Raw genomic sequence first — 23,648 nt, 5'->3', positions numbered from 1 at the left:
AGCAGCTAGTAAACAGAATCTGTCTCCAAAACCAATTTTTAAAAATCACATCCACATCGACACCAGAGAATACCAAAGATTCTTCCTCACTTTTTCCATATATGACTTAACTTTTACCTATGTTTTGTGAATTGTGAGAGATTAATACACGTATTGCAGAATAACAAAATCTTGTGGAGTACAATAAGTATATATTTTTTTATGATCGAAAGAATCAATAAATACAAATCTTTACTCACTTCCAGGGATACCTCTACAATATCTGGCTGGCCCTGTCTCTGTCTTGCTTGATAGGTTTAAACTGGTTAGGTTCCTTATACTGAACTACAAGACCCTTGCTGTCTTAAACAATGTTTAAACAATCAGCTTTTTTTTTTTTGTTTTTTTTTTCCAGTTGTAACAGCCTTTATTCTTGTTTGTTTTACTAGGATTTTCTTTGGCCAGTCTACAAAACAATATCCTGCCTTTTTTACTAATGAATGTTTTTACACACTTTAGCAGTGAGTTGCCCTCCAATTTTTGTGACTGCATTTTAAGGAAAAAGATAATATTCTTCGCATTGAAATTCATTAGACCTTTCAAAAAATCTGGAGTTCAAACATGTTGTGATCATCTCTTATTGATACTATCCTCCGTCTACCTCTGTCGACAGCTCCTTTTATCTCTGCCAGCTCAGCATGAACACTTTACTAGCAATACTCTCCTTGCTCCTCGCCAAATTCACCATGCTTTTTCATATGCCTGCGGCTTTGTTCTTTTACCCCCAAACACTACCTATTCCACTGTATTTAAACTGGACCTTTCTGTATCTCCAATTAGATTCCATTGCCAAGTAATATTTCCAAATGAGAGTGGGCGCCTGGTAGGTCAAGGGGGATAGAAATGTTCTATCCTTAATATTCTAACTGGAATAACATTAAGCTGCATATTCTAATTTTGCATCTAGAAATACCTATGGGATTGCTCATCATTCCGTGCCCCTATCTCCTCAGGAAATATTGGGAGTATTATCTCTTTCAGATGTGATCCTGAAAGATCCCTATGGTTTGGAAATTTTAAAACATGAAAGGTGATAAATAAATTTAACATTTATAATAAACTTTAGGAAAAATAAGCTAAACACAGGAAGCAAAAAAGCACATTGATTTTTAAGAATGGCTCATGTCCCCTTCTATACTGAACATTCTGCAAACTGTTTTGAGTAACTGCTTTGCGGCTTCAAGGAGGTTGCCAACAGATTTTATCACTTTCAAATAAGGAGGAATGGATGTAGCAGGGATTGAGAATAAATATTACATTGACAAAACTAGATACTCATTTCCTCACCCTGGCAGAACATAATAGAGACATCATAAATTTAAAAAATAGAACAACTTTTGAAGTAGCAAAAAATCGCATTTGGCATTACTAACAGAGACACATAACAGGGACAGGCAAATGTACAAATTGCCCTTGTAACTATGTCCCAAAGTTGAAAGCAATTAGTTGTGCGATCCTGAGGAGCTATTTCTCTCCTCCAGGACTCTGATCTCTCATGCAGAAATTAAAAGAGTTGGACTGGAATTAGGGTCAGTAGATGTGTGCCCTGGATATTACTCCTGCCGTTAGTTCCTCCTGTGTCTGCAGTAACCGTTGATGGACAATTAATCAGGGTACTCCCTAAACCAACTGATAATACCTTACTAAACAATCGTAAAGCTACATACTACTACGTAAGGTTGACCAAGAGAAAATAAATTACTTTCTCTATAGTTGTTAAATCTAATGGATCTCTTGCTTCAAACTCTAAACCATAGCAAGTTCACACCTTGGAAGGGGCAATATGCATACAGCCTCCAATAGACAGTCGTCATACATAGGGAAAATGGGTAATTATAGCTAAATGTACCTTTCTTCACAAAATATTCATGAAACATATGTACAAAACATTTTCTGTGTTGATCACCTCTTTCTGAACATTTCTCTCCCACTCATGGCAAACATGTTTCAAGGTATCCACTGCTATAATTGTTCCTATGTACAGTGACTTTTGGGACACTCCTTACAGAAAACTTGGGGGTTTTTAAGTGTTTGTCTAGATTCTTCTCAGCTTTCCAGATGATTTTATAGTATTACTGCCTTTTATTTGCTGTTCCCTTGTAACTTTTCCACTGAACTTTATTTTCATTTATTATTCATCTGTCCCCCTTCAAGCCTTTGAGATTAGTAGAACACAGAGTTGAGCTAACGCACTCTTTATCATGGTTTAGGGAAGACGTCAACAAGCCAAGCCTGATCCAGCATGCAAGTGGACTCTGTCAGTGTAGGATGGTGTCAGAGGAGGGAAGATCAATAAAGGAAGGACCGTGGAACCTAGTCAGAAAGCCAGCAATATGCAGTTTTGTCAGTAAAACCTAATAAACTTTTACATTAAAAAACAAATATTTCAATCTCTTGTTCTCACTCTTGAAAGGGTTTTTTAAAAAGTTCATGCCTTTTTGATAAATATTCTTAACTAGAATCTGAAGCTGGCAAACAAATATGACCGAAAACCTAATATTCTTGCTCATCTTTAAGGCCAGATGCCTTCTCTGGAGAAAGAAGGTAGACCAGAGTTACATCTTTCATACTGAGTGTATGATAGACTTGGAGGTGACTCTGGCCAGGCCAAGGTTATCCTGCCTGAAACTAACACTGGGCCCACATTGCTTAGTACAATCAAATATCAGAAGAGTGATACCAGAGCACTGAAAAAATAAACTTCTCTACATCTTCCCCTTTTTTTCTCTGAATTTTACCTGGAGGTAAGCATATTAGTTTGTTTTTGTTGTTGTTGTTTGTTTTGCTGTGTAACAAATTATAATAAACTTAAAGCCTTTAAACAACACATGTTTGGGGCAGTGCCTGTGGCTCAGTGGGTATGTCACCAGCCCCATATACCAAGGGTGGTGGGTTCAAGCCCAGCCCCAGGCAAAGTGAAACAAAACAATAGCGGAGTGTTGTGGCAGGCACCTATAGTCCAGCTGCTCAGGAGGCTGAGGCAAGAGAATTGCCTAAGCCCAGAAGTTGTAGATTGCTGTGAGCTGTGTGACACCATGGCACTCTACCGAGGGCAATAAAGTGAGAATCTGTGTCTACAAAAAGCAAAATAAAACAGAACAAAAAAAACACATGTTTGTAATCTCACAGTTCTGTGATAGAACTCCCAGCAGGACTTAACTGATCCCGTACTTAGTTCTCACAAGAGAGCAATTACTGCTTTACATATGTCTAGAAATTTATTCTTTACTTCTAAAAGTTTCCAATTTATTGGCATATAGCTGCTCATAGTGGTCTCTGATGATCCTTTGAATTTCTGCATTATCAGTTTCCTTTTCACCTCTGATATTTGAGTTTTCTCTCTTTTTCTTAGTGGCTAAAGGAGTGTCTCTTTTATCTTTTCAGAAAGTGAATTTTTGCTTCACTGATTATTTTGTAGGTTATAATTTTATATATTTCTCCTCTGATATATTTTCTTTCTTTTTATTTGAATTTTGGTTTGGTTTCCTCTTGTTTTCTCGTTCTTTCAGATCAATCATTAGGTTGTTTATTTGAAGCTCTTATACTTTTTTTACAAAGGCATTTTTTGCTACAAACTTTCCTCTTCTTTCTTTTCTGTATCCCATAGCTTTTGATATATTATATTTCATTCTCATTTGTTTTAAAAGTTTATTACTCCTCTTCTAAATTTCTTCATTCATCTACTGGTCAATCCAGAGCATATTACTTTATTTCCATGTGGTTATAAAATTTGCAATGTTCCTCTTGCTACTGGCTTCTAGTTTTATTCCATTGTGGTCAGCAAAAAGACTTGACACGATTTTAGTTTTTTCAACTTTTGGAAACTTATTCTGTGGCCTAAGATATGGTCTATCCTCCAGAATGATCCATGAGCTTAGGAGAAGGATGTGTATTCTGTAGCTGATGGACAAAATGTTTTCTAAATATCTGTTAGAACCATCTGGTCTACACTGAAGATTAACTCCAATATTTCTATTAATTTTCTGTCTAGATGATCTTCCCTTTGCTGAAAGTGGAGTGTTGCAGTCTCCAAAGATTATCATATTGGGATCTAGCTCTCTCTTTAGAAAGAATACGTGCTTTCTATATCTGAATACTCCAGTGTTGTATGCATATATTTGTTATATCCTCTCAGAGGATCAACCCTTTTATCATTATATAGTGATTGTCTTTGTCTCTTTTTATAATTTTTATCTTGAATCTATTTTACCTGATACAAGGGCAGCTGATCCCACTCTTTTTTGGTGCCATCTGCAAGGAAAATATTTTCCTATATTTTATTTTCAGTCTATATGTGTCTATAGGTAATGTGTGTTTCGTACAGATAAAATATAGTTGGGTCTTGTTTTTTATCTATTCAGCCTCTGTGTCTTTTGATTAGAGAGTGTAGTCCATTCACATTTAATGTATTATTGACAGGTGAGGTGAGGACTTACTGCTGCCATGGTGTTATTTGATGTCTGCTTTGATAATGATCCTCTCTTCCTTCCTTTCTGTCTTCCTTTTTTTTTTTTTTTTTTGCCATTTTGGCCATGGCTGGGCCAACCCTGGTATGCGGGGCCAGTGCCCTACCCCTTGAGACACAGGTGCTGCCCTGCTATCTTCCTTTTTTAAAAGTGATTGTTCTCTGGGACTGTGTTTTAATTTCTTGCATTTTATTTTTTATATATCTTTCGTAGGTTTTTTTATTTGAGGTTACCATGAAACTTACTAAAATATTTTATAACTGATTATTTTAATCATATGAGAACTTTGTTTACAAATAACTAATAAACAAAGAGAAATCTAAAAGAAATTCTACTCTTTACCACCCCCACCTCCCCATTTTTAACTTTTTGTGATTTTTATCCATATCTTTCTATACTATCTCTCAGGAATTTGTTCTTTGTTTGTTTGTTTTGAGACAGTCTTACTTTGTCATCCTGGGTAGAGGTACCAGACATCATCATAGTGCACAGTAAACTCAAAATCTTGGGTTCAAAAGCTCCACTCTCCTCAGCCTCCCAAGTACCTAGGAATATAGGCACTTACCATGAAGCCCAGCTTTTTTCAATTCTTAGTAGAGACAGGGTCTTGCTCTTGCTTAGGCTGGTCTCAATCTCCTGAGCCCAAAGAATCCACCTGCCTCCACCTTCCAGAGTACTAGGATTACAGATGTTAGCTACTGTGCCTGGCCTGTTGTAGTTATTTTTGATAGATTTGTCTTTTACCCTTCCTACTCAAGATATAAGTGGTTTAGACACTGTAATTATAGCAATATAGTATTCTGTATTTGTGTACTTACTGTTATCAGTGAGTTGTATACCTTTAAATATTTTTATTGTTGTTAGTGTTCTTTTTTATTCCCCCCTGTTGAAAAACTCCTTTTAGCATTTCTTGTAGGACAGATCTGTTGTTGATGAAGTCTCTCAGCTTTTCTAATCTGAGAATGTTTTTATTTATTCTTCAGGCTTGAAGGATATTTTTGCAGGACATAATATTCTATGGTCAAGGTTTTTTTCATTTAGCACTGTGTCAAATCTCTGTCTCTTGCCCTGTAAGGTTTCCACTGATAAGTCTGCTGCAAGACACATTAGAACGTCTTTACGTTATTTTCTTCTTATTTCTTGCTTCACTAAGGACCTTTCCTTTGTCTGTGACCTTAGGAGTTTGATTATTAAATTCCTTGAAGTAGTCTTGTTTGGGTTAAAATTGCTTAGTGTCCTAGGACCTTCTTTTCTCTGAATATTGATATCTTTTTCTAGATTTGACAGATTCTCTATTATTATTCCTGTGAATAAATTTTCTACCCCAGTATTTCTCTTTTCCTTATCTTTGAGGCCAATAATAGTTAGATTTTCCCTTTTGAGGATATTTTCTAGATTTTGTAGGCATGTTTCATTCTTGTTTATTCTTTTCTTCATTTCTATCTATTTTTAAATGCCCTGTTCAAGCTCACTAATTCTTTCTTCTGCTTGATCAATTCTGATGATGATAGTCTCTGATGCATTTCTCATTTTGACAGTTGAATTTTTTAGGTCCAGATTTCAGCTTGATTGATTCTATTTGATTATTTCAATCTCTTTGTTAAACTTCTCTGGTAAACTTCTGAATTCCTCCTCTGTGTTGTCTTGAGGTTCACTGATGCATTTCTCATTTTGTCAGTTGAATTTTTTAGCTCCAGATTTCAGCTTGATTGATTCTATTTTATTATTTTAATCTCTTTGTTAAACTTCTCTGGTAAACTTCTGAATTCCTCCTCTGTGTTGTCTTGAGGTTCACTGAGTTTCTCTAGGAGCTCCATTTTGAATATTCTTTCTGAAAGTTCACGTATCTCCATCACTATAGCATTGGTCACTGGTCCCTTACATAATTTCTTTTGTGGAGTCATGTTTTTTCCAGATCTTCTTGAAGCTGGTAGATATCCATCAGTGAAGGTCTGGGCACTGAAGAGTTAGGTATTTATTTTAATCTTCATAGTCTGGGCTTGATTGAACCCATCTTTCTTAAGTGTTGTGATCTAAGTCTTTGGTCACTGGAGTTGTATTAGCACTGAGGATTTATTTACATTATTACTGGCCCCAAGCCCAGTAATGCAGTCACTCCTTCTAACTTGTGGAGTTACCTTCTGGGTGGACTTGAGTAAGATCTGGGTAGCTCCTTGGGTTACTAGATAGAGTCTCTCACACTCTTTCCTCACTGTGCTAGGCTCCTGGAGTTGAGAGAGGTGTGATATAGACACTCCCTTATGGCCATTGCAGCAAGGACTGCGCCAGGTTATCCTTGAAGTCATCCCTGTGCCACCCAATGCCTGTGTTGACAACCTATTTCCTTCTGGGCCAGGGTGGATAAAGATATTCCCTCTAGAAACTAAGTCCTGGAACAGGGGCTTCAGGAATCTGCTTGACACTTTATTTTACTGTGCTGAGCTATATCCAAATTGCAAAACAAAGTCCTTTGAAATCTTCCCTTTATTTTCTTCAAGCATAAGGTTCCTCTTGAGCTGAACTGCCTGGAATTGGGGAAGAGGTGACATGGGCACTGGCTTCACTGTCACCACTGGTATCTCACTGGGTCATGTGCATCCCACCGGCTCAGAGCCAGTATGGCCACAGGCATTGCCCAGAAACAGCAGCCTTTTTGGCCTGACTGTGTTACAAATTTATTCCAGGCCCCAGGCTGCTTTTTGTCAGCTGGTTTCAGGGCTAGCTGGGTGTAAGGTGTAGGGGTGGTGAATTTCTGAGTGGCCTGCCTAGTCTAAATGCTTTCTCCCTGGGCACCAACAGGGTTCTGCCCTCTGCTTTGTTACCCTACAACAGGAGAGCCCTCCAATGCAAAGTCCCACAATCACTTTACTCTCCATCCCCATCTTCTGGGCACATAGTTTTCCTCTCCAAGTTTTCCTCTCCACTAGCCAGGCTGGAGCAGCACTGCTGAGAGTTAGGGGAGGAGTAGTACAAGATTACCTGTTCTGTCCTCTTTAATGCCTCTTTCCTTGATATAATGTTGAAAACTGGTCTGGTACTCTGATGACTTACTTGAAGTTTGGTTCTTCTGAGGGTGCTTCTTAACATGCATAGTTGTTGAGTTTGGAATTTTCAGAGGGACACTTGGTTGGAGGTTTCTCTTTGGTCTTCTTTCTCCACCCTCGATTATCTACATTGATTACCTCATTTAATTTTAAAACAGTACATGTTCTTAATGCTATTATCATTATTCATATTTTACAGATAAGGAAAACAAGGTAAAAAGAGTTTCAGTGACTTGCCCAAAGCACACAGTTGGTTGGCAGCAGAATAGGGATGTGAATGCAGATGATCTGGCCCCTGAGCCCATCTTCTTAATACATTGTACGTCTCTCTGTGACTATAGCTTACTTCTTAATATATCATATGTCTCTCTGTGATTATAGCTTACTTTTTTCCTTGTACTCCCTATATGCTTTACATATTTTAATTCTTTTAAGCCTCTGGTGATTACCGAATTTTAGTGTGCATTTAATTCATCCCCTTAATTTTCTGACAAGCTGATAGAGACTATACAATTTATTTTTGAATATGATTATCTTTCATGGAAATAGTAATAAATACTATTTATTTAGCAGTCATTTTGTTAAACAGTCCATAAATTTTATTTTATTTATTCTATCACATCTCTATTAGGTAGAGAATACCATCCACATTTTGCAATAAGGGCACTGAAATTAGGGTTACTAAGTAACTTGGCCATGGTTTCTCGGGCTGAGGTCCAAACCCATTTCCCTGTGACTCAAAAGCCTGTGCTTGTGGTGACCAAGCCTAAGATTTCTAAGACACTGCCACAGTAATACTTATTTTCTCTTTCCTTTTCAGCAAAATATGCTGACTTGTTGGGTTTGTTTTGCTATGGGAAGAAAATAACTATTTTCTGTATTTTATCTTACCTGAAATCGAGTTTCTGTTGTCTGCCTTTCACAATTGAGCAACCCCTAGATAACCAAGAAAGCAAATGTAGGAACTTCATTTTGTAGCTGTCTGTGCTGCGTCTCAGGCAGAGCTCATCTGTAGCTCCAGAATGCCTTGCTTGCCAGTTTTATCCTCAGATTTCTGAGCTGATTCCAAGCTATTTACACAGTGAACCATCTGTAGGTCAGAAAAGCCAGATTCAGACACCCTTTGTTTTTGTCACAATGATATTCCGTGACCAGGAAAAATTCCTCTAGACTCTGTAGAATATCATTTAATTTTTTTCTTATACTCTATTGTTTAGGAATATGGTGGTACAAAGCAACTTCACATAAATCTCTCTAAAATATATCGACTATCTTATTTTATGTCTCACCTTTTCTTTCTGAGTACTTGTTATCAATTCCACACAGAATTTCATGTAGGTAAACACTAATTCAATTAAAGCTATGCAATAAATGGCAAATGTGTGTGCCATATTAAATTAGTGAAAAGGATATTGTGTCATATTAACTCAAAAATTAACATGTTTCTGCTTTCATTGATGATTTTACTTAGATATTTGATTTATTTGTAGTTAGATAATTTCTATTTCCTTTTGTTACATGAATATTTAATGGAAATTGGGATTTTGCTTTCATTCTTTCCCAGTAGAGGATTAATCCTGTCTTCCATTGAAAAGAAGCACAATGGGATTCACAAGAACGGTCAAGTTGATGTTTATGTTTGTCCTGCTTTAGCCTTGACTGGTTCTGTAGCTTGCACTTTTAGTGTGGATTTTCTGTGCATAATAGTTCTTCATGTCAGGCTAGCAACAGTTTATCACTATGGAGAAACTTTACAGGCTCAGTGTAGGAAAGCTATAGATTAGTGACTACTGATCTTGGAAAAGTATACTGTTAACATGACATCATGAGGGAGCATTCAGAGGGTTTCTATTGAAATGTATCTTTTGCTTTATGACCAAAAGTCCAAAATTCTTATAAAGCAGCATAATTCTATAATATGTAGGCTTTCTGTTCAAACATTCAAGGCCTTCTTGGAGTGGGTTATGAAATAGCCCATTAAGCTACAGTTAGTCATTTACATTTTAGTACAAATTAATTGCAAAACCTTACTTGAAAGAGGGTTTTGTAAATTAAAAAATACGAAGGCACTACGTATTTAGATTTTTGTGTGTGTGTGCTCTCTTAGGTGTGTAGGGAAACTAAAAAGAGTTATATATAACCCAGAGACAGAGACTCTGATATACTTCACTTCTTTAACATTTTATTAGAAATTGATTTTGACACATTTCATTATAATATTGTTTCATTTTCTGATTATTTATCTGAAAAATTCATGCAATAAATAATTTGAAATTATATTGAAAGAATATTATAGTTTTTAATCTCTATGCTTATTCACTAACAGTTTTTGATCACAGCATAGCTTCAGAGAATACATAGATATGTGAGGCTTGATCCCTATTTAGGCTTAGTTCTTCACTTATATATAATATATAAATAATAAATGGAATATATGAAGACATAAGTTCCATGAGAGAGGCAGAAATCAAGTTTTGTGCTCATGTACAGAGGGAGATATGTTTGTGTGATGGGGGTAGGGGTGAGAAGATGAGCATATTGTTAAAGTCATTTTGGAAATAGCAAATTTGAAATACTCTAAATTTTTAGAACTTATATATAGGAGTGTAGTCCCTTGTTCCATTCTCAAAACTAGTTTACTTCTAATTTAGGCAGAATTCTAAAAACCCCACCTGATTATCTAATAGCTTGCTACTCAAAGTGTATTCCAAGGACCAGTAGCAAAGGCATCATTACCTGAAAGTTAATTAAAAACACAGAATTTTAGTTCCCATTCCAGACTACCAAAGCAGAATCTTTAGAATCTGTGTTTTTACAAAATACCCAGATAAATTGTAGCACATTAATGTATGAAAAGCATTGGTCTAAAACTCAAGTGCAAAGCAATTTGCTTAGGTTTTCACACTTTGGAAATTCCTTGTTTGATTGGCTAGGAGTTGATGAAAATGGATAGACTGACTACAGCGAGAGTAGTAAAAAGGAAATCAATGTGCATTACCCTAGGGAGACAGGACAGGGAAGATGCATGAACAGTTAACACAAAATTAAAAAAAAGGCATTTAGGCCACTTCAGGTATAGCTAGGAAGCTCAATGCACTGTAGCAATCCCTAAGGGCCTCTCTGTATCACAGTAACATAGAATAATCATTATTCATAATAACGAACCTATGTCAGTTTTTTAAAAATGTTAAATTATGTTCAGCGTCCTTTGATTAAGAAGGCAAGGAAGTGAATAATGCATTTTAGAATAATTTTCAGCAAAAATTGGTTCATTTTACTCTCTAATTGTTACTTAAAGAAGAATGGTTCAAGTCCCATATGCTTTGGCTATCAAAAAAAAACCCTTAATATTCCAAACAAAGTTTTTGAAAACATTTGCTATTTCAAAAAAAATTAAAAAGCAACCAAGTACCTATTATGGAAAATTATATATTTTGAAGGGAATTCATTACACATATTTTAAAATACACATGTGTATATACATAGGCATTAAGACCTCCAAGTGGTGGAGGTCATCCTCCTATTGTTCCACTTCAGAAGTCACTGATCATATAATATTCTGTTAAAGTCAGATGTTGTTTTTGTAATAACATATGAACATAGTTCTCTGGATTTGAAGGAGGGCTATGAGGGGGGCACAAAACCATCTTTTCTGAGTTTAGAGGAGATAAAGGTTTTAATCCCATCCTACCTTATATTTATGACCTACGTGATTTCTATTTTGGGATAGAAGGCTCACGTGTTCTCATGCTCCTGAAATTTCTGCTTGATGGCTAAACATTATGGCACTTCTGCTGAGAGAGGTCATCTCCCCGTGCTGACCAGTCTGTCTTTTATCAAAATCAATGCAGCAGCATTTTATAAAATCCTGAAGTAGTGGTAATCTGGGCCAACCCAGGACTGGAAAAAGGCAAAGGTTGTTTTTATTTGTCCTTGATTTAAGCATTCCTTGCCTTGTTTCCCTGCGTGAAGTCTCCTCTGCAGTCACCCAGATTCCTCAGGTTATCAGCAAATAGTGCCCTCAGATGCTCCCCAATCTACAGAGATGGACTCTAGAAGCAGGCTGGACAATAGGCCATATGTGTTTTAGAATCAAAACTGATATATCCTTAGGAGCAAAGTTATTTAGGGAAATTCTAAGTATCTAGTCAGGTGTCCTCAAACTTTTTAAACAGGGGGCCAATTCACTGTTCCCTCAGACCCTTGGAGGTCCGGACTATAGTTTAAAAAAAAAAAAAAACTATGAACAAATTCCTATGCACACTGCACATATCTTATTTTGAAGTAAAAAAACAAAACGAGAACAAATACAATCACACAGTCTCATGTGGCCCATGGGCCACTGTTCGAGGACCCCTGATAGTGCTTTGGGGAAGTACACAACTTCATATTAGAAGAAAACAGTGTGTTTCTCAAAGGCAAAGACTATGTTAGGACAAAAATGAAGGAAAAACCTTGTCTTGCACCTGTAGGTAGGTGTTCAGACAATATTTGTGAAGGTAATGGATTGATATCCTGTTAGAGATATTTCCAAAACCAAGGAATTTATTGATAAAATACTTTTCTTCGAGAGGTCTTTTCCTGTATCCCTGAATTCATCTTTAGTAGATTACTTTGGGCTTTGCTTATAGATAAACACAAGCTAATTAAAGGGATGGTATTTTAGCTAATTATACGTACTAAAAGATAAGTTCTTCCAACTACATTATGTCAAAATATCCTGATTAAATAATTCCCTTCTGATAACACACACTACTTAAATTTTCTCATTGGTCAGTAGTTAAACATCAATGATTCTGTTTTATGAGCTATAAATAATAACATACAGTAATTGCTTCTAAGAATTATCATCCTTATCTTCAAGTAGGAGGTGTGAATTTCCATTTCCAACTGCCCACCCACCATGTTGACCTCCTGACCTTTCAAATATACACAAAAGAATTCATCACCTCCTCTCCAATTTTTTTCTCTTTGTGTGTTTTCTGTATTTTGCTAGTAAATATATTTCTTAATAACATTTGTTTTAAAATACAACATAAGTGTTGTAATAAAATAATGCATAAAAGTTACAAGGTCACCAAGCAAGAATGGATCAATCATTATTGGTACTATTTTGTGGTATATTCAAAGTACTTCCCTCTGCATGAATGTCCTGTTGCTGCTGTACAGAATCACCACAAGTACAGTGGCTTACAACAGCATAAATAGTATGGAAGTCTAAAATGGCTTGAAAGGACCAAGTTCCTTCTGGAGACCCCAGGGCAATACATGTGACCTGGGCTTTTCCACTTTCAGGACACCATCTGCCTTGCTTGGTCCACAGCCCCTTCCTGGACCCACTCTGAGCTCTGCTTCCCCTAAGGCATCTCCATCCCTGACTTGCACCCACCCTCCAGTCTTATTCTTTGACTCATAAGAATCCCTGTCTTTACAATGGACACCCCAGACAATCCAGGAAAATATCCCCAACTTAAGATTCTTAACTTAATTACATACACAGAGTCTTTGCCATGTAAGTTAACATACTTAAAAATTATGCGGAATAGGAAATAGAACATCTTTAGGTGATCATTATTTAGCTGGTCACATATTGTAAGCCCCCAGTCTGTCTTTCCATACCTATCTTCTTGAGTCTGGTAAACCGAATGGCTTATTGGTTCACCATGCTTTCTTTTTTTTTTTTTTTTTTTTTTTTTGTAGAGACAGAGTCTCACTGTACCGCCCTCGGGTAGAGTGCCGTGGCGTCACACGGCTCACAACAACCTCTTAACCCTTGGGCTTACGTGATTCTCTTGCCTCAGCCTCCCGAGCAGCTGGGACTACAGGCGCCCGCCACAATGCCCGGCTATTTTTTGGTTGCAGTTTGGCCGGGGCTGGGTTTGAACCCGCCATCCTCGGCATATGGGGCTGGTGCCCTACTCACTGAGCCACAGGCGCCGCCCGGTTCACCATGCTTTCTTTCTTCATGTCTCCTCATACCTTCCCTTTCAGGGAAAATGTCCTTCCACCTTCCCTACAGTGTCTAAAGGTTTCCCATCTTTCCAGGCCATGTCAGTTATATCTACTTCTACAATTCCTCCCTGACACTTCCTTGTAAGAAGTAATTTCTTCTCTGAGCTTTCATGGTATTCATCTTTACTTTTCATGACCCTTTTGTTTAAATAATGTTACTACAAGGTAGAAAATCATGTCTTTTTTCCTGCACTCTAAAAGGTCCTCAAAAGCATATCCTGAATCTCATTTATCACTGTACATCACACCCACCTCCAACCTACTCCCAGCTTCCTGCGCTGATCATTGCCCACATGGGTACTCAGCAAATACTCATCAAAAGAAATGAATTTCTAGAAATCATCTTGTCCTTTAGCAGAGTCATGAGACCCAAGGGGCATGCACTCAGCCTCCCTAAGTCTTTTTCTACTAGCTAGCATGGTGCTGCCCACACTCAAAATATTGTTTCCTTTTTTTTTTTTTTCATGTATGTCGATTGTTGAAAATGATACGCAAGTACTAGACTTTACCACTTTTTTATGTGATTACACTTTCAAGATTTTATTTTCTCTCAGAAGACAAAGTCAGGACTCAGAAAAAAGGAAACAGAATTCGACATCCCTATAATTACACATGACAATGTTATCAAAATCTAGAAATTTAATTTCTAAAAAGTCAAAGAAGGTGTCTTTTTAAGCATTGATTTCACTTAGTTATTCCTGCATATCTAATTGGCAGAAATTACAAGGTACCTTTCTTCCAGTTTTCTGCTCTACTGAGCTCTTAAAATTGAGTTTCATGTCTTGACTCTACAGATCTGACAGGGGTTACCACCCTCTTCAATCTCGGTGAGGAATGTGTATCCTTAGCTGTATGAAATCGAAAGGTGTGAAGAAGACTGGAACGAACGGTCATTTTCTCTCCCTTCCTCAGTGTTTTCATGTTACCCAGGAGTGTTTTCAGTCATTCCTTTGAGTTGGATGAAATTATGAGAACTACACCTAGACATGTCAATATTTTATTCTCTCACAGCACTGGACATGAGGCGCTAGTGTGACAGAATCCTGTTTTTTTACACTTCGGTGATTTTTAACCTGGTGCTATAAGCAAAGTGAGAGAAAACTGCTATTCTGTTTATTAAGTCCTAGAAATTCACTTTTACCTTTTGCCTTATACAAAGCAGAGTACTTTGTGGTTTGGCTGTATCATTCAATCACCGTTTTGGGCTGAATCTAGTTAAGGTCTGAGAGGTTGCCTCTGGGCCTTAGGATGACCATGTTCTGTCTTTGTTTCCTTGAAGTAATGATTGTGATTACTTGGTTGTGATTTCATCTGACTTGAGGTCCACCTAGGTAGGTTGTCACCATGCGATCACTGAGATATTCATATTTTTCCCCACAGCTCTTACTAGGGCAGTTTAAATATACTGTAACCTTTGAGAATTTAAGTGTGTTGAATGCAAAAAGTAATTTAGGGAGTCTGACACTGTACTTAGGTGCCACATCATCTCAGATGGAAACTACTCCTTGACTACCTTCCAAGGACATTCCCAGTTTCAGCCTCTTAAGCAGACTGTATTTATCTTTTGACTGGTCGGATTGCTTCAAACATACCAGTAGAGAAAGAAATAAGCCTCCTGCTTATATTCCATGCCCAATTCTGCCTACATTTAACAATATTATGAACTGCTGGGTTCCACACTAAGAGAGCATACCAAAGAGGCCCATTCTTCTACTGGAGTCATTGTCATGGGCAAGAGAAAGTGTGGGCTTCAGTCGTGAGACTTTGTAGGCCTTAATGAGGAAAGACCCCAGACTAAGCTTCGTTACTGCTTCCTGAAGGACTCCTCTGGTGAGAGAACATAGAGGCTGTCCAGCATGATTCTGAATCAGTGGTCTATTGCCTATATTTAGTCAGTTGCCATATTGTTCCTGAGGACAGTTCTCCATCAGAGTACAGGCAGGAAATTAGACAATACTATCTGATGGCTATGGGACACTTTCAAGGTTGACGAAAGGCAGAAAATATCTCCCCAGTCAATTCTACTAAGACTCCTTCCATATATGCAAATGTACCATTCCCCTGAGTTAATGTGGTAAGGTTAGGCACCCTACGGAAGGTGTTTTGGGTCAAAATGTAGAACATTTTTGTCATTTTTAATCTGCTATGATGAGTAATTTCCTAATCTTTTTCTATTTTTAAAAGTATTTCTTGTATGATTTCTCAATTCATTTTAAAAGAAAAATTTTAGGCCAGTTTTAGTTCACAGCCTAATCAAAAGGAACGCAGAGACTTCCAAGATACTCCCTGACCCCACACGTGTACAGCATTATCCACAAGAATAGTACATTTTTTACAATTGATCACAATCAGCCAAAGTCCACAGTTTACATTGCAGTTCAGTCTTGGTGGTATATCTTCTGTAACTTTGGACAAATATACAATGACATGTTCTAACATTATCATGTCATACAGAGTATTTTTCAGTGCCCTAAAACCCCTCTGTGCTCTGCCTATTCATCCCATCTATCCCTCATTCTCCCCCTCCAACCCCTGGCAAGCAGCGATCTCTTTAGTATTTCTGTAGTTTGGCTTTTCCAGAATGTCATATCATTGGAATGATATAGTATATAATCTTTTCAGATTGGCTTCTTGCACTTAATAATGTGCATGTAAGATTCCTCCATCTCTTTTCATAATGTGATGGTTCATTTTCTTAAAATGATGAATAATATACCATTGTCTGGATGGTCCACAGTTTATCTGTTTACTTACCAAAGAGAAAAATCTGGCCATTATTAATAAATCTGCTATAAACTTCTGCATGGGGGGTTTTAATGTAGATATCAGTTTTCAACTTTTAGTGTTAAATACCAAGGAGAATGATTGCTATATTGTACGTTAAGTCTGGTTTTATAAGAACCTTCCATACTACTACTTGCAATGAATGACAGTTTCTGTTGCCCGACATCCTTGACAGAATTAGACATGGTCAGTGTTCCAGAATTTGGCCATTCTCATAAGTATGTTATGGTATCTCAGTATTGCTTCAGTTTGCATTTCCCCTGCAACATACAATGTTGAGCACCATTTCATATGCTTAATTGCCATCTGTAATGTGTATCTGTTTAGGACTTTGGTCCACTTTGTCTCTGTTTTCTTGTTGTTGAGTTTTATAAGTTCTTTGCATATTTTGGATCATAGTCCTTTATCCGATCTGTCTTTTGCCTATATTTTCTCCTAATCCGTGGCTGGTCTTCTCATCATCTTAATAGTGTCTTTTGTGGAGAAGTTTTTTTTATTATTATTATTTTAATGATGTCCAGCTTATTAATTATTTATTTGTGGACCATGCCTTTGGTTTTGTATTTAAAATGTCAATGTATTACCCCTAATCATCTATATTTTCTCCTAAGTTATTTCTAGGGGTTTTATGCTTTTGCTTTTCATGTTTAAGCATGAAAATTAACTCTATGACCCATTTGGAGTTAATTTTATGAATGGTATACATTCTATGCCTAATTTTTTTTTGTTGTTAGATATATGTCTAGTTGTTCTAGCATCATTTGTTGAAAAGACTGTCTTTGCTCCATTGTATAACTTTTACTCTTTGTCAAAGATCAGAGGACTATATGTGGGTCTATTTTAGAGCTCTTCTATTGCATTGATCTATCTGTCTGTTCTTTCACCAATACCATATTGTCTTGATTATCATAACTTTATACTAAGTCTCAAGGTTGGGCAGTGTCAGTCCTTCAGTTTATTCTTCTCTTTGAATATTTTGCTAACTATCCTAGCTCTTTTGCCTCTTCATCCAAACTTTAGAATCAACTTGTCAATATCCATAAAATAACTTGCTGGGATTTTGATTGGGATTTCATTGAATTTGTAGATCAAGTTGGAAAGCACTTTTGTTTTGACAATATTAATTTTTCCTATCCATGAGCATGGAATTTTTCTCCATGAGGACAGGTGAATGAGGATGTCTTTGCCTTATCTTGATCCTGCTTGGAAAGTTTCCAGCTTCTCACTAGTAAATGCAATGTAAATTGCAGGGTTTTGTAAATATTCTTTATCAAGTTGAGGACGTTTTCTGTGCATTTTAATTTTTTCTCCAAATCTATTTATTCTCTGTATGTTTAGCATTTACTAAAAACATAGGAAACACTTACTGAATACTTATATATAGCAATACTACCTTGATTGAGTGGTTGTGTCTAGCCCTAAGTTATTTTGTATTGTGCTGCCACCACTGAGTCATCTAAAACCAGTGGAAAGAATTAAGAACCAGACTTCAACTGTAAGTTAGTAAGTGCAGAAAATTTTTAAGATTTTTAAAACTACCAACATTACCCACAACACAAATCCTTTCATTTAACATCCTGTGCCCTCTGTGAATCAAGTATTAGGACAGATAGGACAAATACTATTATCACTGACAGGAAGAACTCAGTAACTTATAAAATCATCCTTCACTCATTGATCTTTATTTCCCACCTTCCAAATTAACCCATCAGTAAGTCCCAGAACTTCACACAAGTTACTACTGACGTCTCTACCTCCACTATCAGAAGGAAAGGCACTATTATCTTTGACCAAAATACAAAAACTCCTAATTTGTATCTCTGCTGTTTGTCTACTCAGCAACTCCCCAAAGCATTCTCCATTGAATATACAGGATGTTTTTAAAAAATGTGTAAGTAAAATTTTGTGATTATTCTACCCTTAAGATCTCCAATGCTTTCCCATTATACTTAGAATAAATTCTCAATCCCTACCTAATCTGGCCATCTGGCTTGCTTTCTCTCTTGCCCAGTAAAATCAGGGTCACTATATAATCCACAAAATGTCAAACCATCTCTTGGTTAAAATAAGTGAATACTACTTCCTTAAAATCATAGCTTCAATTCTTACTCTAGTCGGTTCTTGCTCTAGATAAGATTTCTGGATTGGATGCTATCAGGAAGTGAAAACAATTCTAGGACTACATATCTTAATAAATCTTATCTATGGCAAGGAATCCAGAACAAAGCCCTGCTTTCTTAAATCCTCCCCAGAATCACCTAACACAAGCCCCAATCTCTTTAAGTCTTCCCTAACACTTTCTTCTGGAGATGTTTTACCATTTCTAGTGGTGTGTGTTCTTCCTTGCTATGATTAGTAAACCCACTCTTTGTGAACCAAGGGTGTGTTCCTAGTGGGCTCCTAGTAGAGGGTGGTTTATTCTGTGGTTATTGCCTTTTCGGCTTCCTTTGAATAAAAGGTGAACTCCTGTAAACAGTGTTATTGTCTTGTTTCCTGTGGAATCTTTAATAGGCCTGCCCCATAGTCCACCCAACACATATTTGTTGAATGACTTCTTGAGTCCTTTTTACATGGAGATTTAATAAGCCTCAGAGCAGTGATTTCAAATACAGATTCTTGGTCTAAAGATGTCAAGGTTCCACTTGACAATCTTAGCATTAATAAGCCAAAACTAGCATACAATGACAGACAGTTACTCAGAATTCAAACTGAAAAATCCAGAGTCTGGCTGCCAAATTCTGCTAGGCAATGCTACCGATTCGCACTTCACGTGCATGTGAACAGGCAGTGGGAATTTCTACCTGGTTTCTGTTGGATTTAGTTTTCAATTGATGATAGGTTTGCTATTTAAATTAATTTGTTGTAAGCTTAACATCACCATTTGCAATTTAGTTTACTTAGATTTCTTGATAAACTCTGTTGTAATTCATAGTTCATAATCGCATCAATGAACACTTGTTAATAATTAAAATCTTTGACATACATGTTTTATAGTTCAAACATTAATCATCCGTAAATCTTCCCCATCCCTTGCTTCCCAGATTTATTTGTACAGTGACAATTTGATATGTTGTAAGTGTAACTAGACAGGCTTCCAGGCATTTTTTTTTTTTTTAGTTGAGTCAAGAGCAAAATTAGTTTCAGGATAAAATATCTAAGAGAACTCTATTTACGGAGCCACTAACCTTGGTGCTTTGTACTTCGTGGCTCAGGCATGAGTTTAGGTACTGTAGATTTCTTCAGAAAGCAAAAGAAAACTATCGTAACTGCTGTCCTATGACTTACAACAATGGAAGAGTCAATTCAAATGGGTGACCCCTCTTTTTATACCCCAGTCTAGAAGCTATTTTGTTTACCTAGATTCTAACAGGAAAGAGCCTCTTTTTCCTAGTATATGCTGTTTTTCTGACAGAATAGTCAAAACAGTTTTCTGATTACCAAGGTAATGGTAGACACTAAGTCTTTCTCTGTGGGTTTCCCAGATTGGGAGATAATAGAACCATTTTGTAAGAGTCTAAGAAAATATTTATTATATAATAATGCCTTTAATTTGGGAGGACTGTTTGACTCCTTAGTGTATATTTTCCAAGTCATCTCACTTTGCAGCAATTCAGCAGGGATGAATGTATAACTGTCTCCTTTCTCAGTTACAAGGCAGGTATCTCTCAACGGGGCTGATTTTGAAGTAGAATAAATAAAGATAGTAAAAATATTTGTTACTTTTTTCTTTTCATTCATAGAGGTTTGAAGCTCTACTTTCTTTTTAGTTCACACTGACATTTATCTCTGTTATTTGCTTTTAATTGTTTTATAATTGTGAAATCACAACTAAACATACAAAATGATTAAATGTTAAGATACTACCTCACTGATTTTTACAGGAAAAAATGTGTATAAAATAACTTCCCTAGAATTATAACTTCTCTTCTCATACCTCCTTCCAAATATTATAGATGCTGCCTATGAAAATAATTTTGTTTCATCAAGAATAAACTCAGATACCATCAGACTCTCCTAATTAGATGGATTGTTTACATAAAGGGCTGAAAATTTGTACAAACTGTACAAATACTACTATGTCACCTATTTGAAGATCATTAATGGGATGATGAGGCATTATAGATTTAAACCTAATGGATCAACTAATTAATATTACTTTTGTTATATATATACTATGGCTCCAGGTGCTAATAATGATATTTAAGATTTGTGATACATGATTTTCTCTACCAAGAAGCTTTCAAATAGGCAAATTAAAAAGACACATAAATGTGAATTAGACACCAAAAAATAAAAATGAATGCAGTTTTTAAATATTATATAAACTTTAAAGCAGTACTTCTCAAAGTATGATCCAGGAGCCATGGGAAGCTTGGGTGGAGATTGTAGAACCTTTTCAGTGAGGTCAAAACTACTTTCATAATGATACTAAAATAGGACCCCATATTCACACTCACGTGGAAGCTTAAAAAATTGGGCTAATAGAATTGTTATTAGAGGTTGGGAAGGGGGCAGGACATACAAAATTATAACTAGAGGGCGGCACCTGTGGCTCAGAGGAGGAGGGCGCCGGCCCCATATACTGGAAGTGGCAGATTCAAACCTGGCCCCAGCCAAAATGCAAAAAAATATATATATAGCTAGATAAAAAGAGTAAGTTCTAGTGTTCCACAGCACTGTAGAATAAATATGGTTAACAATAACTTATTGTATGTTTTCAAGGTAAAACAGAAGACTTTCAAGGTTCCCACCATTAAGAAATTATAAATTTTTGAGGTGATAAATATGCTAATTACTCTGCTTTCATCATTACACCTTGTATACACATATGAAAATCTCACTCCGGGGAGGCGGTGCCATAATGAGCCCAGCCGGACAGGAGGACCGGGCGAGAGGGTAGGCAGGGCGTGCACCCCTCTTCCGCCCTGGGCCCAGAAGGGTGATGTGGCTGGGGCACAGCTGGCCTCACTATGTCTGCCATTTTCAATTTTCAGAGTCTGTTGACTGTAATCTTGCTGCTTATATGTACCTGTGCTTATATCCGATCCTTGGCACCCAGCCTCCTGGACACAAATAAAACTGGACTGTTGGGTTTATTTTGGAAGTGTGCCAGAGTTGGTGAACGGAAAAGTCCTTATGTTGCTGCGTGCTGCCTGGTGATGGCCTTCAGCATCCTCTTCATGCTATAGCTGGGAAAAGCCAGAATTTAAGTGCTGTGAGATTTCAATGTGAACAAGGACTCACCTGCAGAAAATAATGGAAGGAACAGTTAATCCTTTATGCCCAGACATGGAAGGAGATAAATCCCCAGATGCTGGTCTCTATTTCTGTGTTATTGGACCAAAGTTCTATATAAATAATGAAGATGCCACCATTTAATACTCAGAGTTCAGTGATCTGTAAGGATCAACCTCCATTCTGTCACTACAGAATTACATTCTGCACACGTCATTCTTTGTTTCAGACACCAGTTGTAAACGAGGTATCTTTAAGACACAGTAGAAAAGAAAATGGCAAATTACTCAAATTCCTGTCACTAAGATTTGTAAGCGATAAATCTTTTTTAGAATGAGAAAAAAAAAATCTCACTCCATATCCCATAAATATGTATAGTTTTTACATGTCAACTAAAAAGGAAAATATTATTTGCCTTTTTCATTCTCATTTTCTTGGGAGGGTACAGTGGAGTTTTTCAGAGGCCACATGACATGTTGCAGAAACAGAATTGAGCACTCAGTGTCTTCTAACACATAAAATATTTGCAAAAATGTGAAACAATGCTAGTCTCTTCAAAAATCTGTTTTTAAATATATAGTTATTTTTAAGTTTACATTATATTAACATTAGTGTATTTATACTGTTATTTTTAAATGAGCTAAATATTCAACTTTTTTGCCTTTAATTTTTAATAGAGTAAACATCCATACACAGGTATCTAATACTCATTTCTAATAGAGTAAACATCCATATACAGGTATCTAATACTCATAAACCAGATGTCTTTGGAAACTTTAGTTATTTTAAGAATGAAAATGGGCCTGAAGACCAAAAAGTTTGAGAACGACTACTTTAGAGACATGATCTATTACTTATAATAAACATATGTAGCCTATCTCTTCTGGACTTCTAGACAACTTATCAATTCATCTAGATCCAAGTAACATATTATTAAGTAAACATTCTTTTAAATTTTCCAATGTAAATGGTAGCCTTTTGATTATTCCACAGATCAAACACATTTCCCTGGGTCATGCTGAGGAGTGATTCAGTACCGTAATTTGTGGCATATTTTTTGTAAAGAATGTAAAGAATATTTGAAGTAATATGTTACCAAAAATGGTTTAATTTCCTAATTGACTAAATCATTAAGTCTTTTTGTCTTTTATAACAAGCAGTATAGATTCAAGATTATGTCTATGATAACATCATTTTATCTGAATTGCATTCCATATGCCTTCTTAAGTGAAAAGAAGAACATGAGGTTGTAGCCAGCTTGCTGGGGAGGGCCCTTGCAGTGTGTCACACTTGTGAGCGCCATTTGTCTGACTTGTCAGAGTAGAAATAAAATTGAGGATCTTGAAAGCAATTAATGTAGTATTTATAGAAGTGACAAAACTCAATGCACACTAATGACTTTATTGTTTTTGATTGATCTAACTAGAGTTCTCATACAGATGACAACCAAAATAAAGCCTGGCATTTTCCTAAGAGTACGGGCAAAAATCTAGTACATTAAGAAATAAAACATAGCATCTTTTGGAGGTTTTGCATAAACCTGAACATAATTTGAATAGAAGGAGACTTTTTAGAATAGAATTCACAAAGCTGAAGCCCTTGGCCTTCATTAAGTATAAGGATACTAATTTCTTCCATGTTAAGTGAGCCATGTCAAAAATAAATTATATAGCATCATAGACTTTAAATAGTCTCTGTAATATCTAGAAGCAACTTCGTGTTATAATAGTTAATAACAGTTAGGACTATTTACCATTGAATCTGTTCCAGTCTAAGTATTATATTTTATCTTATTTATGTCTTATGAAGAAGATAGAACGAAGAGAAGTTGAGCCAACTAGCTGATCTAAGCCCCAAGCTTAAGCCATGAAACCAGATTTGTCTGGTTCCACTGTCCTGTTCTCATTCTCTCTCTGGTAGTCACATGTTACATGCATCTGATTGGCAAAGTTGATTTGATGCTTTTATTTCACAGAAAAGGGATCCCTAACACAGAAAGATTAATTGTTTTTTACAAAGTCACAAAATCAGAAACAAAATCCACATATGCTCATTTTGTTCCTTACAT

General features: G+C 36.4%; 2 protein-coding genes across 22 annotated transcripts in view; both read left to right on the top strand.

Moving 5' to 3' along the window:
• NRXN1 (neurexin 1) overlaps positions 1-23,648 on the top strand; it is a 1,108,798-nt gene that overhangs the window by 1,020,595 nt on the left and 64,555 nt on the right. The window lies entirely within an intron of this gene.
• On the top strand, positions 21,290-21,918 carry LOC128583622 (protein kish-A-like). The gene has a single exon (XM_053587986.1). The coding sequence runs from the start codon at positions 21,316-21,318 to the stop codon at positions 21,532-21,534; it is 219 nt and encodes a 72-aa protein (XP_053443961.1). The 5' UTR covers positions 21,290-21,315; the 3' UTR covers positions 21,535-21,918.

This window comes from Nycticebus coucang, chromosome 4, assembly GCF_027406575.1.
Source record: "Nycticebus coucang isolate mNycCou1 chromosome 4, mNycCou1.pri, whole genome shotgun sequence".
NCBI lineage: Eukaryota > Metazoa > Chordata > Mammalia > Primates > Lorisidae > Nycticebus > Nycticebus coucang.
The sequence above is the reverse complement of the archived record's forward strand: the minus strand, read 5'-3'. Positions and strand labels throughout refer to the sequence as shown.

Coding starts and splice junctions, on each gene's coding strand:
- LOC128583622 (XM_053587986.1), top strand. CDS start 21,316: ATGTCTGCCATTTTCAATTTTCAGAGTCTGTTGACTGTAATCTTGCTG.